We start from the raw sequence: 18,105 nt of genomic DNA, 5'->3' as shown, positions 1-18,105 counted from the left end.
ATTTGCGATCTATCACCTATCACTGATCGATGAAATCTAAAGCACGCATGAAATAATCATTCAGTATACGATTGACAAGATGGGTATTTATGATATTAATTCACCACAATTGGCGGTTCGAACAACTGTTTAATATTACAGTTAAGGATAGATCCTTTAAAAGATTTCATCCATGGTAATTCTTAACTGTATTTCATTTATCATATGTCAATCACCACAATTCTATTCATTATCATATTAGCTTGCGGCAGCACTATGTCTATGTTACAATTTGCAACTGTTTGTGCAGAGTCTCTCTGAATCCAGGAATCCAGAGAAAATGGGAAAGAAAACAAAGAAATCCACAATAGTTCCTGCAACCAAAGATCTAGGACCGAGCAAGAAAGGATTAATCTCAAATATGACATGCCTTGGTCTAGGAAATACTAGCTGGGAAAGCATTTATAATCTGATAGAAGTAGAGGAGCTCGAAGAACTAGAAGAGGAAGTCACTGCAGATTCAACCAATAAGTCAGAGGGAACTCTAAAAGAATTGGCTTGTTCTTATCTTCATAGGATAGCAGCGCGAGCTAAAATCCTGCCATATACTGATGTGGTGAGATGGGTGGTAGAAAAAATTCCAGCGTCAGATAGAACATTTTCCATGGTAGATGGAAGGATATTTGGCTCATTCAAGCCTGAAGATCTCAGGAAAATGTACCATTTACCTCCGCCCGAGAAGCGATACAACAAGGCGTTCCTAGAAGCATTTGCAAAGGAAAATGACTCAGAGTTAGCCCCGATAAAGCAATGGAGGCATTTCCCGGAGAAACACAAGCACGAGTCATCGGGTAAGTACTCTGTTGACTCATTAGCTTCCCCTTATTGCTATGCTAGAGCTATGATGTGTAGATTATGGGGACAACATGATTCTGCCAAATTCACTATAGATATGGTCCCGCTAATGGAAGCAGCAATTAATGGTTATGTTATGGATTGGGAAAATATTTTGTCTGATAGACTAGCCACAATGATTTTAGAGTACAGAACAAATGCATATAAAACTTCCCGGACCATTCCCCCTTTCTACTACAGTGCATATATTATGGATACTATTTGTTTTAATTCTGAATACCCGGTACTCGGATGGAAATTGACTGTCCAAACCCGATTCATATTTGTCATAAGCAATTGTGGAGAGCAGACTACAAAAATCACTTGTACAAAATTTGCAATGGTTTTGTTCTACCTGTATATTATTCTATATTCAATAAGCCTACCCCCAGGATATCCCAAGAAGCAGAGATTGACTTGACAATAGTAGGTAGTTGGTTCGGGGAGGAGAAATTTACCTATGTAAGGCTTTTTGTCAGCCTCACTAAACCTCATGTCATCCCCTTGTATGTTCCTGATAAATTGTTAGCACGGGAATTATCATATCAAATAACTATTGAAGGGACATCAAGAACCCTTAGGGACTTCAAGAAACAAATGTGGCCTGTATTTCCCTTACGATGTGGCATTTTCACCCTACATGGCTATAAGCATGGTGAGAAAGAGGCAGAGAAGATTCAAATGCTAAATCTTGCCACCATTCCTAACAGGCAATATGACCCAATAAGGTTTCCCATAATGTCACCTCTCAAGCTAAATTGGCCAAATTCGATCATGAAGCGGATGACTTTGATGATTTATTTTCTTCGGCTGATACATTTGTTTAAGTTAAAGGATTGGCAAGAATTAGGTATCAAGAATAAGGGTTAGAAACGTTCAATAGGCTGAGAGACCAGAGGTTGAAAAATCTGCCTTTAGACCTATTAGCTACAACCCCTACATTTTAGCCACCAAGTCAAACTGAACAAAGAGCTATTGATAAGACTCCTGTAGTGGAAAAGATCTCTGAAAAATAAAATACGCCAAAGCAGGAGCAGGGACAAGGAAAATGCAGTGAACTCATTGATTCAGATATTCATATTGACCCCAAACTGCTCAAAGAATGGCAACAATTTGACTCAATCATCAGTAGTACTGAGAACCTACAAGCATTCAACACACCTGAGGTGACAACTAGTCAAAAGACAACAGCTAATATAGTTCTGACTGAAGGAACTAGTGGCCCACCCATGATTGAAAATGATGTAGAAATAATCCCCGAGAATCCATCTGATAAAATTGTTCTACATATAGAAGAAATACCACTCTTGGATGTCTTCTACAGCCTTAAGCATAGGGCTGTAATCAAGAGACAAAGGAAAAAGAGAAAACTTGATCAATCTTCTCTTTTTCCTTCACAAATGGAGATAACAAATGTGGTATGGAGAGAAGAAGTCAACCCTTCTGAAGATCTCACTAAACTCTCTCAGTATGCTGGAGCATACACAATAGCTACTATGGACAAAGCATTGGAGGTAAGCAATTTGCTTAAAGAAAATGATCAAGCAATTATTTTGCTAGAGATGCAGGTACAAGAGAAGCAGCAGAGGATAGAGCAGTTGGAACAGCAGTTAGCAGCCCAAAGGCAGTCAAATGATCAATTAAATGAGCAATTTCTCAAAGAAAAACAAAGGATTGATCAAAATGCAATTTAGAAGCAACAAGAACTATCACAAGCATTGAGCAAGCTGCGATTATTAAATGAACAGTTGAGTAAATCAAAAGAAGAACAGATCACTCAACTATCACTGCAAATAGAAAGATATAAAGGATATCCTCAAGTGGAAGAATTCAAATCAGAAGCCCTCCAAATTACCAAAGCACTATCTAATCAGTTGAGCTTATTATGTCACAATATCTCTCTCGTTTTTCCCTTATGCAAAATTTCCTCTTCTATGATTGATAAGTCAGTAGATGCAAGACATAAATTGGAGCAAGTAGATGAAAGACTAACAGAGTTTCTCTCTTGGAAAGACACCAAGGAAGGAAACGCTGCAAATCTACCCCAAATTCTTGAATTGCATAAGGAAATCCAATTCCTTGAATGGCCATCTCAACTGATGAAGGTAGAAAGGGCGATGTCAAGATGTAGATCGACAACTAGTAATCTAGTTGAATTAAATAATGATACTCTTTATTTATCAAATTTAATTTCAGAATGTTCTCCAGGGAAACTTCCATCTGTGAAAGCATTGGAACAGACATGGAAACATGAGCTGGAGTAGAGGGAAAGATTGATCGCAAGTATTCAAACTTTAAAATGGGAAACCTTTTGGTTCTTCCTTGTTAAGCCTCATAATCAGAGGACAGTGATGAAATGCCTCATCGATGCAATCAGTTACATGATTCCCGAAATTATTGATGCCACATATACTGTCCAGTTACATTCGTGCATGAGTCATCCTCTAGAACTGCAACTGATGCTCTCCATTTGCCAGCTCAAGCCACAAGATAGTCAGCCGAAACAGTGACCATTCTGACCGACTGCAAGCGTGCCTATTTCAAGGAGATTTTCATATATTTTTTATTTGGTTATACCAGCACACAACATTTTTATTTCATGGTTTGTTACTTTAGATAGTATTTATCGACCTTTTTATGTTTTAGAAAGGGTCCTCAAATTTTGTATTAAGACTGGCATCGGAGGTTGCACTACTGTGCTTCCGATATATATATATATTATAAAACTGGACCTGAATTCTGAATTCTGTTGAAGAATACTTTTATGTGACATGCACTATTTCTTCTTGTAAAAGAATTTCTATGTTGAAAGGTGGGATCTGAATGCAATTCATCAGAGGAGATTCAAACACATATGGTACTATTATCTATGTTCTTGCTTCATGCTTTTATGTGAATCAACATTTATTCGTTTTTGCTATTATGGATGTATGTATATGCTTTCTTTTAAGTTATCACTATTGAATGTTTAAGAGTTGTTATTTTTATACATATGTATGTCAATGATATATAAAGAATAGTGTAATAATGTTTTAATTATTACTTCGTTCAACTACTTGAACAAATTAATTATTATATGAATGAATATATTTGTTTATGAGTAGAGTCATCTGTATGCCTACTTGTCAATAAGAACCATCAAAAGTTGCACTAAGAGAAATACTTCCCGGGATAGATTAGTTATTTATGTTATTGCATTTTAGAATAAATCATCCATCATTACCATTAGATATTAGAATATCAATCACTTATCCATCCCATTTATAAATTACTGGGAAACTGGTCCCATTATATCCAGTCGGAACCACCACACCAAATGGAAAAGGAGCTGCTTTTAAGGTCTGGACCGGGTGGTTTTCCCCGATGTTGATGTAGTGATTTTCAAGGCATCAACATTTTTGGCACTAGAAGGAGAGAATGAACTATGAATGGCAAGAAAATCCAAATCTACAATCCATTCTAAGAGTAAATCTTCCTCCACCTCACCTCCAACTTCTCCCTTGCATTCTAAAACTCCAGTGTTCAAGCCAGAAGTTGAGGAAGCAACCACAACTGCTCAAACCGAAACCTATCAGATAAATCAACTCTAGAATCTCCTAAAGTACAGTCTCTAATCCACAAACTTCAAGGATTCTCCATATCACCGCAGAAATCTTAGTCATCACAAGGCAGTGTGACTTCGCAATTCATTCATTCTGACCCCCTCACCAGACTTCAGAGTGAAAAGCTTGGTATTGAACCTACTGAGTTACCTTTGCCTAAAAGGAAAAGGGCAAGGAAGAGTACTGAAGGATCTGATAGTGAAATTTTCTCATCATCATCCTCCATTTCATATTCTCCATTACAAGACAACCATCCACTCCTCCACTTCAGATTATTGTTCAATAGGGAATTGCAACTTCAACATCTGTTTCACATCCATCTCAAACTCCAACATCTATTTCCCAACCATTTGGAACTTCATCTGTGCTATCATCCATTAGTAGCTCAACAATGGCACAAAACCCATGGAGAAACCCTGTTGCAGTTGCCATGCTTGCACCTTTGAATGCATTTCTAGCTCATCCTGAAAAATGGTTGCCAAAATTCATTTCAAATGCAGGCATACAAGCAGATGAACATATAAATAATTTTATGTTGTCAGTCAACTTAAAAGGAGTTACTGAGGAAGATGTGGTTGTAAAACGTTTCCCTTATACCCTACAAGGATCAGTTGGGTCTTTGTACTTTTCCCTTCCATCAGGATCCATAGCTAGTTGGAATATTTTCCAAGAACAGTTCTTAACTAAATACGGTGATGACAAATCTGTAGCAATGTTAATCAATGATCTTTCAAATCTTAAAACGGAATCTAGAGAACCAATTAAAGAGTTCAATTCATGATTTAATAAAATCTTAAATAAGATTCCTACTACCTCTAAAATTACTAAACAAGTTAGAAGTGAAATGTCTATAACAACTTTACCTTCAAACATAGCTATCTTTGTAGATAGAGCTAGAAAACCTACCCTAGCAGAAAATATGAAAGAGGCAATTGCTGTGGAAAAACGTATCATCGCCTTAGAAAAGAAAGCTGCTCTTGAAGATAGAAAATCTAAAAAAGTCTCCTTCAAAGATGATTCAAAGAAGAAAATGGCTAAAGATCCATACGATATGGAAGGTCTCCAAAAAGTTCTAAAGACTATGTCAAATGAAATGATAGAAATCAAGAAACAAGTAGCTGAGACTTCAACCAAAAAGCCATTTAGAAACTTTACGAAGCCAGAATCAAAACCATCTAATGCTATATCCAATGCAGAGTCAGACCCCAACGATGATGAAGAAGAAGATACAGTCTTATCATCCAAAAAAATCGAAGAAGAGGCAACAGTAGAATGTCATGGGATGTGGGACTTCATTTTTCTCAATTCCGATATATAAAATGAACATGAAGCTTTTCCAGTAAGTACCAAGAGTAAAGGCACTCCTGAACCTATTCAAACAACTCAGAAGAAAAAGAACATGGGTAATACAACTAAATAAAACGGTCCCACAAAGAAATCTACAATGACACCTACTCAAAATCAGCCATCAGCTTCCAATCCACCTTTAACATCTAAAACATTAGTAGTTGCAGATTCTATGGATTACAACATTATTGAAGACATGAAGAAAATGAAGGCAAATATCACTATGTTTGAGCTTAGTAAACTCAAGCATCAACAAAAATTGCTGCTCAAAGAATTAGATGCAGTACCTTCTTCTCCTCTTCCAAATGTTGTATTGTCCAAAGCTGCTAATGAGACAGGTAAACCACCACTTGGTAGAGTGGAAGCCACTGATACTGTTCTAATCAGAGATAGATCAAATTCCCATACTCCTCATTTTCTCTTGACCTATGAGATTTATAATAGAAATCTGCACAATTGCTTGATAGACTCAGGGGCTTCATCAAATATAATGCTGGCCTCGGTTTGTTCTAAACTAAATATTGAACCCCAAAATTTTGATGTGCATATTGTTAAGTTGGATAGAACTAAGGCCCAAGTCTTAGGAGAAATCAACTTAGTTACCATCAAGTTATCAGCTAATGCAAGAGTGGTTCAAAGAAATGACATATTGATTGCTGATATTCCTGAGTTTTATGGTTTGATTTTAAGTAGAGACTGGTCTGAGAAACTTCATTGTTATATTTCTACCAATTGGTCTCACATGGCTTCCCTATAAAGGAAAGCCAAATTAGATTAAGATTGATCGAGAGAAGCATATGACTCATACTGTGATAGAGTTTAAACAAGAAAACCAACCTATAGCATTCAGCAATAACATTCTTGGTAACTACTCATCTGAACCATTATTTCGTAATTTTATTGCTCAATCATCACCTTTCTCAGTTAATAATTTCACATCTCAAATTGAAATTTTTTCCCAAACAGATACATCAAGGTGTGTTAAAATTGCTGAGGAAATTGTAAATAAAATCGTAGATAAACCTTTATTTTGGTCATTATATTTTGATGGATCTAAAACTAATGAAGGTGCAGGGGCAGGGTGTATTTTAGTTAATCCCGAGGGAGGAAAAACTATGTTATCATGCAGATTAGAATTTGAATGTACAAACAATACTGCAGAATATGAAGCCTTGATTCAAGGACTTTATAAAGCAATTGGTCTTAAAGTACAATATTTGAAAGTGTTTGGTGATTCAAAAATTGTTATAAAACAAGTCACAAAGACTATACATTTTCTTTCTAGTCACCTTAAACATTATCAATCATTTGTAGAAGACCTTGTATCTCATTTTCTAGCATTTAATAGCTCCCCCATCCCTAGATCCCAGAATGCAGCAGCAGATTTGCTAGCCAATGTTGCTTCTAAGCTCTTTCCATCTGAAGATTACAGTCCTGATAGATTTTCAGTAGAGTTAATTTTTAGACTATCAATTCCCGATAATGTCATTAACTGGCGAGTATTCAACCACAATGATGATATTTTAAATTTCTTAACTTCTGATAAGTCCTATGATGATCAAATTATTGATGAAAGTGAGCATGATCTTCAAATGAAGGAAAAGTTTGAAGAAAATTCAATACCAAAACCAGTGGTCAAACTTGAAGATCTTTATGACATCAAAGATAGGTTTAAACAGGTTACTAATTCAAAGCTTCAAAGTTCTACTTTGAGATTTGAATTAATAAACCTTGGTACAGAAGACAAGCCACAAAACATCAATCTGGGATTAGGACTTACTTCAGAAGAAATAATTGCATTTATTAGACTATTGCATAGATATAAAAATGTCTTTGCTTGGAAATATGATGATTTGAAAATGTATGATACATCTATCATACAACATACAATTCCAATGATATCTGAAGAAAAACCAGTACAACAGAAATTAAGGAAAATTCATCATAACCTAGAGAGTCAAATAAAAGCTTAATTAAACAAACTCTTGAAAGCTAAGATAATTTTTCTTGTTAGACATTCAAATTGGGTGTCCAACATGGTGCCAGTAAGGAAGAAAAATGGTGACATTAGAATTTGTATTGATTTCAGAAATCTTAATAAAGCAAGTCAAAAGGATAACTTCCCTTTACCAACAATGGAGCAAACTCTCCATTCAGTAGTTGGTTCCGAATTAATGTCCTTATTAGATGGTTTTTCAAGGTATAACCAAATTTTGGTGCACCCCAATGACAGACTTAAGACTACTTTCAGAACTAAGTGGGGAACTTATGCCTATCAAAAAATGTCTTTCAGATTAATCAATGCTGGAGCCACATTCCAAAGAGCGATGGACATAGCATTCAAAGGTCTAATCAATAAATCAGTAGTTTTCTATTTGGATGACATTACTGTTTTCTCTAAGAAAAGATCAAATCATTTACATGACTTGAAACAAATTTTTGAGCGCTACAAAAGGTATGGCATTTCACTCAATCCTAAGAAGTCCTTTTTTGCTCTTGACCAAGGTAAACTCTTGGGCTTCATTGTTTCAAAGGATGGTATTTATATTGATCTAGATAGAATCAAAGAGATTTCTGATATTCCATTTCCACATAATAAAAAATCAATGCAATCATTTTTAGGTCAAATTAATTTTGTAAAAAGATTTGTTCCAGATTTTTCACAGATTGTTTTACCATTACAAACCATGATAAAAAAAAAAATTAGTGTTTAAATGGGGGCATATAGAAAGAAAGGCATTTGATTCAATCAAGCAGTCAATCATAAATGCTCCTGCTTTAAGCACTCCTAATTTTTCAAATTATTTCATTTTATATACTCTTGTATATGATTCATCTTATGCAGCAGTGCTGACACAAATCAATGATCAAAACTTGGAAGCACCAATTTCATTTTATAGTTCAAATCTTCAAGGTGCTGAACTTAATTACTCCGAAGTTGAAAAGAAAGCCTTTGTTGTATATAAATCCATTAAACACTTTAGGCCCTTTCTCTTAAAGTCTCACACCAAATTTATAGTTATTTTTTCATCAGTAAGACAGTTGCTAGTTCAAAGGGAATTGGGAGAAAAAAGGGAAAAATAGGTCACAACATTACAAGAATATGATTTGGACATTAGACCAGCAAAGATTGTCAAAGGCCAACGTTTTTACAGGTTTTTAGCAGGAGCTTCTAATATTCAGGAACATGAAGTTACAAACAAAATCGAAGAAATCAATGAGTTAAGTACCATTAATCCTGAATCCCAATATGCAGATTTGATATTCTATTTGAAAAATGGATATGCTCCTTCTAATCTTTCCTATAAAAACAAACGTGCCATAAGACTGAAAGCAAAAAAATTCATGATTGTTGATGATGTGTTGTTTAGGCGGAATTATGATTCAATTTTGTTAAGATGCTTAGAAAACCCTAAAGTGCAAAAGGTCTTGCAGGAACTACATGATGGTCTATCAGGAGGACATTTTGGAGCTAACACCACAGCCCACAAAATTATTCATGCTGGATATTATTGGCCTACATTATTTAGAGATACTCATGAATATGTAAGGAAATGTAGAACATTTCAAACTACCAGTGGAAGGCAAAGAAAGCCAGCTTTTCCTTTGCAACTAGTCAACATTGATCGGCCTTTTGAACAATGGGGATTGGATATCATTGGAGAAATTATTCCACATTCATCCAAACAAAACAGGTATATCCTTATAGCTATTGATCGCTTTAGAAATTGGGTAGAAGCAATTCCTTTGAAGACAACAAACTCTAAGGTGATCATTGAATTCATAGATTAGTTCATCGTTACCAGGTTTGATGTCCCAAAAGCTCTTATCTTTGACAATGCATCTTATTTTTCTGGTAATTCCATACTTGAATTTGTTATCAAAAGAGGATTCAAAATGAAATATTCTGCAAAATACTACCCTCAAGGTAATGGTTTAGCAGAATCCACCAATAAAAGTCTTATTAAAATCATTAAGAGAACTATTGATCGGAATCATAAAAACTGGCATAAATCTTTGATATTTGCACTATGGGCAGACCGTATAACACAGAAGGCCTCAATAGGTACTTCTCCATTTAATCTAGTGTATGGAAAGGAGGTTGTCATACCAGCAAACTTAGTACTTCCATCACTAGCCTTAGTGCAGTTTATTGAAGAAAACCCCTCATCTTCTATTCAATTAAGACAGAATTAGATTTTGAAGCTAGAAAAAGAAAGGGAAAAAGCCCGAATTAAACATACAAAACATCAACAAATTATTAAATATTCTTTTGATACAACTTCAAGCAGCTCAAAACATTTACAAGTCGGTGATCTAATTTTGAAATGGGATAATGCCCATGAGGATAAAGGAAAACACACTAAATTTCAAAAAATGTGGCTCAAACCATTTCAAATCAGCGAGAGGATAGGCCCATCAACATTCTTATTGCAGAATCTATCAGGAAAGAGAGATTATCTTCCTGTTAATGGGCTTATTTTGAAAAAATTCTTCAATTGAGGAGGTAACCCCTTCTCACTTTTTAAATATTCAATTTTCAGCTATATTTGTGTGAATAATTAGTTTATTTTCTGTCTTAGGGAATAAAGTTGTAAATAGTCTTATATTGGTCTTTACTATTTTGAAAAGGTTACTCAAAAGAAAATAATCTTAATATTTACTTTTGATAAATGGAAGCCTTGAAGGAAAAGGAAAAGTTCTAGGAAATTAGGTATAATTAAACTCTAAAAAGCCATTTTATTTTTGTGAAATCTTCTCAAAACTTGAAAATACTATAAATCATTCAAAGTTTTAGAAGCCTAAAAAGGTTATCAATAGAAAGCAAAAACTGATCCAATCTTAGCATCTTCAACTCTCAAAACTGTCATCCATGCTCTCTTAAAGAGAAAATTATTCATCTGATCCATCAAATTTTATACTTTCTCAGAATGTAATTCTAAAATATATTTGATATAAAAGATAAGAGGTCTTATCACAAGCCTGCTTACTATGGTCATAGGGGACTAGTTCAACTGACATTACCAACACTGCATACCAAAACAGGGTAATGGCTTATAATTATAAGACAAGGGGTCTCATCACGAGCCAACTTCTTGAGTTAAATTACAACCAATGAATGGCATTATCAACAGCTGGCCACCAAACCAAGACAAAGGCTTTTTATCTTTCAAAATAAAGAAATAAGGAAAAAAATTGCAGTACAAAAAATGTGGAAACATATCTTTTGGATTCATTCTTTTTAATTATACTCTGAAATGGATGGAACAATGAATGATTAAATGGTTAAAAGGTAACCCTGCCGAGACTATGGATGTTTGCTAGCAGCAGTGGCTCTACCTGTGACAAAGGAGTTATTATACACGCTAAGTTGGAGAAGTCTCTTGTTTTACCATTATTAACCAATTAAGGTTTACTTAAAACTTAGGATGTATTTAATTTTAAGATGAGAAAGAGATAGCATAAACACTTTTCATTATATTCAGAATTTATGATTACCTAGTTATATTTGATTTTCTCTATCTATTAAGGTTTTCAGATTAAGAAAGTTAAAGTATTATATTACTTTCTCAGAGATAACTGTTTCTCCCAATGAATCGCCAATTGTTGTGTTTTACAACAACCCCCCATTTCATAAAAATCTTACACAAAATCTTAATATGAAATGGGTCCCTTTTTAAATAAACTTAGTTAAATTTGTGTGTCCACAAATAAAACTGGAATTAACCTCATAATAAAGAAAATCTTCATCAAAAGGCCCGATGTAAATAAATCATTTCATAAAACCTTTTGGTTAAAAACAAAGTGTTCCATTAAATATTATAAAACAATTCTACATTGCGATAAAGTGACTGGAGATCACATATCACAATGCCAAAGGGACGGACACAAAAAAATCCCCATCCAATTCTTCGATTCAAAAAGGAAATCACAATCGACAATCGGGAAAATCAAATGCCAAAGGTACACATGCAAGGGCTCATCATATCTTCCAATCCGATATCACAATCGGTAATCGGAGATATTCATTGATAAAGAGACATACGTAAAAACCTCATCAAATCTCCCGATGTGATAAAGTAAACTTGCAAATTAGCAATCAGCGGAGTCATATGACAAAAGGATGAAAGCTAAAGCCAAACCCCGACTATGATCAATTAATTGGGTGTGCATCTCAAAAGGTGAATATACGTTGAAAAATAGTTTGCATGCATAAATACCCCACTCCATTATATTGTAATAGTATCTTTTGGCAATCGGAAATATTCATTGCAAGTGCTAAAGCCCTTCCTTTTGACACTCCTGATTGCAATTTGCGATCTGTCGCCTATCGTCGATCGATGAAATCTAAAGCACGCATGAAATAATCATTTGGTATACGATTGACAAGATGGGTATTTATGATATTAATTCACCATGATTGGCGGTTCGAATGGCTATTTAATATTACTATTAAGGATAGATCCTTTAAAAGATTTCATCCGTGGTAATTCTTAACTGTATTTCATTTATCATATGTCAATCACCACAGTTCTATTCATTATCATATTGGCTTGCAGCAGCACTATCTCTCTGTTACTATTTGCAACTGTTTGTGCAGAGTCTCTCTAAATCCAAGAATCCAGAGAAAATGGGGAAGAAAACAAAGAAATCCATAGCAGTTCCTGCAGCCAAAGATCTAGGACCGAGCAAGAAAGTATTTATATTAGATACGACATGCTTTGGTCTAGGAAATACTAGCTGGGAAAGCATTTATAATCTGATAGAAGCAGAGGAGCCCAAAGAACCATAAGAGAAAGCCACTACCGATTCAACCAATAAGTCAGAGGGAACTCTAAAAGAATTGGCTTGTTCTTATCTTCATAGGATAGCAGCGCAAGCTAAAATCCTGCCATATACCGATGTGGTGAGATGGGTGGTAGAAAAAATTAAAGCGTCAGATAGAACATTTTCCACGGTAGATGGAAGGATATTCGGCTCATTCAAGCCTGAAGATCTTAGGCAAATGTACCATTTACCTCCGCCGAGAAGTGATACAACAAGGAATTTGTAGAAGCATTTGCAAAAGAAAACAACGTAGACTCAGCCTCGATAAAGCAATGGAGGCATTTCTTGTAGAAACACAAGCACGAGTCATCAGGTAAGTACTTTGTTGACTCGTTACCTTCCCCTTATTTCTATGTTGGAGCTATGATGTGTAGATTATGGGGACAACATGATTCTGCCAAATTCACTATAGATATGGTTCCGCTAATGGAAGCAGCAATTAATGGTTATGTTATGGATTGGGAAAATATTTTGTCTGATAGACTAGCCACAACGATTTTAGAGTATAGAACAAATGCATATAAAACTTCCCGGACCATTCCCCCTTTCTACTACAGTGCATATATTATGGATACTATTTGTTTTAATTTTGAATACCCGGTACTTGGATGGAAATGGACTGCCCAAGATCTAAACCCGATTCATATTTATCACAAAGAATTGTGGAAAGTGCACTAAAAAAATCACCCGTACAAAATTTGTAATGGTTTTGTTCTACATGTATATTATTCTATTTTCAATAAAACTGCCCCTAGGATATCCCAAGAAGGTGAGATTGACTTGACAGCAGTAGGTAGTTGGTTCGGGGAGGAGAAATTTACCTATGTAAGGCTTTTTGGCAGCCTCACTAAACCTCATGTCCTCCCCTTGTATGTGCCTGATAAATTGTTAGCACGAGAATTGGCATATCAAATAACTGTTGAAGGGACATCAAGAACCCTTAGGGACTCCAAGAAATAAATGTGGCCTGTATTTCCCTTACGATGTGGCATTTTTACCCTACATGACTATAAGCATGCTGAGAAAGAGGCAGAGAAGATTCAAATGCTGAATCTTGCCACCATTCCTAACAGGCAATATGACCCAAATAAGGTTGCCCATAATGTCACCTCTCAAGCTAAATTAGCCAAATTCGATCATGAAGCGGATGACTTTGATGATTTATTTTCTTCAGCTGATACATTTTTTCAAGTTAAAGGATTGGCAAGAATCAGGTATCAAGAAGAAGGGTTAGAAACGTTCAATAGGCTTAGAGACCAGAGGTTGCAAACTCTGCCTTTAAACCTATTAGCTACAACCCCTACAGTTCAACCACCAACTCAAACTGAACAGAAAACTATTGATAAGACTCCTGTTGTGGAAAATATCTCCGAAAAAGAAAATACGCCAGAGAAGGAGAAGGGACAAGGAAAAGGAAGTGAACTCATTGATTCAGATATTCACATTGACCCCAAACTGCTCAAAGAATGGAAACAATTTGACTCAATCATCAGTAATACTGAGAACCTACAAGGATTCAACACACCTGAGGTGACAACTGGTCAAAAGACAACAACTAATACAGTTCTGACTGAAGGAACTAGCGGCCCACTCATAACTCAAAAGGATGTAGAAATAATCCCCGAGAATCCATCCGATGAAATTGTTCTACATATAGAAGAAATACCAACCTTGGATGTCTTCTACAGCCCTAAGCATAGAGCTGTAATCAAGAGACAAAGGAAAAAGAGAAAACTTGATCAATCTTCTCTTTTTCCTTCACAAATGGAGATAACAAATGTGGTATGGAGAGAAGAAGTCAACCCTTCTGAAGATCTCACTAAACTCTCTCAGTATGCTGAAGCATACACAACAGCTACTATGGACAAAGCATCGGAGGTAAGCAATTTACTTGAAGAAAAGGATCAAGCAATTATTTTTCTAGAGACACAGGTACAAGAGAAGCAACAGAGGATAGAGCAGTTGGAACAATAGTTAGTATCCCAGAGGTAGTCAAATGATCAATTAAACGAGCAATTTCTCAAAGAAAAATAAAGGATTGATCAAAATGCAATTTAGAAGCAACAAGAACTATCACAAGCATTGAGCAAGTTGTGATTATTAAATGAACAGTTGAGCAAATCAAAAGAAGAACAGATCACTCAACAGTCACTGCAAATAGAAAGATATAAAGGATATCCCCAAGTGGGAGGATTCAAATCAGAGGCTCTCCAAATTACCAAAGCACTATCTAATCAGTTGAGCTTATTATGTCAAAATATCTCTCTCGTTCCTCCCTTATGTGAAATTTCCTCATTTATGATTGATATGTGAATAGATGCAAGATAGAAATTGGAGCAAGTAGATGAAAGACTAACAGAGTTTCTCTCTTGGCAAGAAACCAAGGAAGGACAAGCTGCAAATCTACCCCAAATTCTCGAATCACATAAAGAAATCCTATTCCTTGAATGGCAATCTCAACTGATGAAGGCAGAAAGGGCGACGTCAAGATGCAGATCAGCAACTAGTAATCTAGTTGAATTAATTAATGATACTCTTTATTTGTCAAATTTAATTTCAGAATGTTCTCCAGGGAAACTTCCATCAGTGAAAGCATTGCAAAGAACATGGAAACAGGAGCTAGAGCAGAGGGAAAGATTAATCGCAGGTATTCAAACTTTAACATGGGAAACCTTTTGGTTCTTCCTTGTTAAACCTCATAGTCAAAAGACAACGATGAAATGCCTCACCAATGCAATCGGTTACATGATTCCCGAAATTACTGATGCCACATATACTACCCAGTTACATTCGCACATGAGTCATCCTCCAGAACTACAACCGATGCTCACCATTTGCCAGCTCAGGCCACAAGATAGTCAGCCGAAATAGTGAACCATTCTGACCAACTGCAAGCATGCCTATTTCGGGGAGATTTTCATATATTTGTAATTTGGTTATACCAGCACACAACATTTTTATTTCATAGTTTGTTAGTTTAGATAGTATTTATAAACCCTTTCATGTTTAAAAAAGGGTCCTCAAATTTTGTATTAAGACTGGGATCGGAGGTTGCACTACTGTGCTTCTGATATATATATTTTTTTATAAAAATGGACCTGAATTTTGAATTTTGATGAAGAATACTTTTATGTGACATGCACTATTGCTTCTTGTAAAAGAATTTCTAAGTTGAAAGGTGGGATCTGAATGCGATTCATATCAGAGGAGATTCAAACACATATGGTACTATTATCTATGTTCTTGCTTCATGCTTTTATGTGAATTAGCATTTATTCATTTTTGCTATTATTGATGTATGTATATGCTTTCACAGCAATTCTTTGACTTATCACTATTGAATGTTTAAGAGTTGTTATTTTTATACATATGTATGTCAATGATATATAAAGAATAGTGTAATAATGTTTTAATTATTACTTTGTTCAACTACTTGAACAAAGTAATTATCATATGAATGAATATTTTTGTTTATAAGTAGAGTCATCTATATGCCTACTTGTCGATAAGAACCATCAAAAGTTGCACTAAGAGAAAGACTTCCCGGGATAGATTAGTTATTTATGTTATTGCATTTTAGAATAAATCATCCATCATTACCATTAGATATTAGAAGATCAATCACTTATCCATCCCATTTATAAATTACTGGGAAACTGGTCCCATTATATCCAGTCAGAACCACCACACCAAACGGAAAAGGAGCTGCTTTTAAGGTCTGGACCAGGTGGTTTTCCTCAATGTTGATGTAGCAATTTTCAAGGCATCAACAGGTCCCTCAGTGCCGAGGACCCCTATGCCACATGCTTTGGTGCCCAAGGACCCTGAGTCGCGAGTCGAGGAAGTGCCCCCGCCCAGGCACACAACCCAAGGATTGATCCCCAGAATTGGCCTTGGGCACCCAAGACCCCTAGGTCGCATGTCTGGGTGCGAACAGGCGAGGCGCCCCCACCCAGGCACACAACCGAGGGGACCCAAACACCCAAGGAACTTGGGTTACGGGCCTATGCATGGGCATGCGAGGCACCCCTGCCTAGGCAGCAAGGGCCTATGGGCAATTGGGCGTGGGTGGTGCTGGGTGAGCCTAGCCATGATTTTTTTTTTTTTAATTTTTAAATTTTGAAAAAAAAAATTATTTATTTAAATAAATGTAAGAAAATGATCGAATAGGTTTTTTTGGGATCCCAGAGGAACCTAACAACCCACCTAACATGTAAATACTAGTAAACCTCTTGGGGTTTATGACCTATCCTCAGTGGGATTTGAACCTAGGCCTGCCTTATTTCAACAATTTCCTATATTTCGATTTAATGAATTGAGTTGCCCCCCAAGACAGAGAAAAAAAATGATTTATTAGCATAAACCAACCTATTTTCCCCAAATTCCTCTTTAAAGGGGACAACAGAAGGGAAAATAGCCTTTGAAATGCAATAATCTCTTATTGAATGTCTTGTCGATGATAATGTAGCTCCTCTGCAAAATTGCTCCAAGATTTTTAAAGAAATCTCCAGAAGACTTGATGTGATGTAAGGAATAGTAACAACGAAAGTTATTATATAGAAAATATTATGGGATTTCTTTATCTCTTCTTGAATTTGGGATTAAAATTAAAATTAGAAAAAACTAATATATAGTTAATATTATGATGATACACTAACTTTGTTAAATGTGGGATAAAAAAAATAATATAAATTATAAAAATTAACTTAATTATCTAGTAAATGTTAAATAATAAGTAGAAGATTTATTTTGATTTTTAAGGAATGTATTAAAGGAAAATTTGTGTGAAATTTTTTAATCGAAAGTAGGTGAAACCTTGGAGGGAAATTTTCATTCTTTAAGCTACAAATTGTCATTGGAAGAGAGTGCATTTGTATCATTCAACACATTTTGTTTCAAATTCATGGATTCTTTTGTTAGTGAAGTTTCTCTTTTTGGAGCATCAACATCTTTGTCACATAACAACTCTATTCATATTGTTGAATATAACAAGAATTATTTCACTATGAATAGAGAGTCGAATTTTTGACATAGTCCTAATCCTAAGGACTATGAGACCAGCATTGACTAAGGGTGGGATGAAGAATTTCGAATAAATAGAGAGTCACATTTTCCACTTAGTCCTAATCCTAAGGATTATGAGAGCAGCATGACAAAGGGTAGGATGAAGAATTTCTAGTAAATAGAGAGTCACATTTTCCACTTAGTCCTAATCCTAAGGACTATGAGAGCAACAGTGATGAAGGGAAGGATGAATAATTTCCAGTAAATAGAGAGTCACATTTTCCACTTAGTCCTAATCCTAAGGACTATGAGAGAAACACTGACGAAGGGCAGGATGAAGAATTTCTAATAAATAGAGAGTCAAATTTTCCACTTAGTCCTAATTCTAAGGACTATGAGGGCAACACTAATGAAGGGTAGGATGAAGATGATGAAGAATATCCTCCAAGTT

The 18,105-nt window shown here is 35.4% G+C and overlaps 1 protein-coding gene across 1 annotated transcript in view; it reads left to right on the top strand.

Annotated features, from left to right (window-relative positions):
* Nucleotides 1-319: 319 nt before the first annotated feature.
* Nucleotides 320-18,105, top strand: part of LOC149236016 (putative inactive purple acid phosphatase 27) — a 36,490-nt gene continuing 18,704 nt past the window's right edge. The window contains exon 1 of the mRNA XM_089368747.1: nucleotides 320-771. Coding sequence (XP_089224873.1) covers nucleotides 320-771 — 452 coding nt within the window. The remainder of the gene's footprint in view (nucleotides 772-18,105) is intronic.

Source organism: Pinus tabuliformis, chromosome 8, assembly GCF_031772625.1.
Source record: "Pinus tabuliformis cultivar Carrire ecotype Pingquan chromosome 8, CPIR1, whole genome shotgun sequence".
NCBI classification, from domain to species: Eukaryota; Viridiplantae; Streptophyta; class Pinopsida; order Pinales; family Pinaceae; genus Pinus; species Pinus tabuliformis.
The sequence above is the reverse complement of the archived record's forward strand: the minus strand, read 5'-3'. Positions and strand labels throughout refer to the sequence as shown.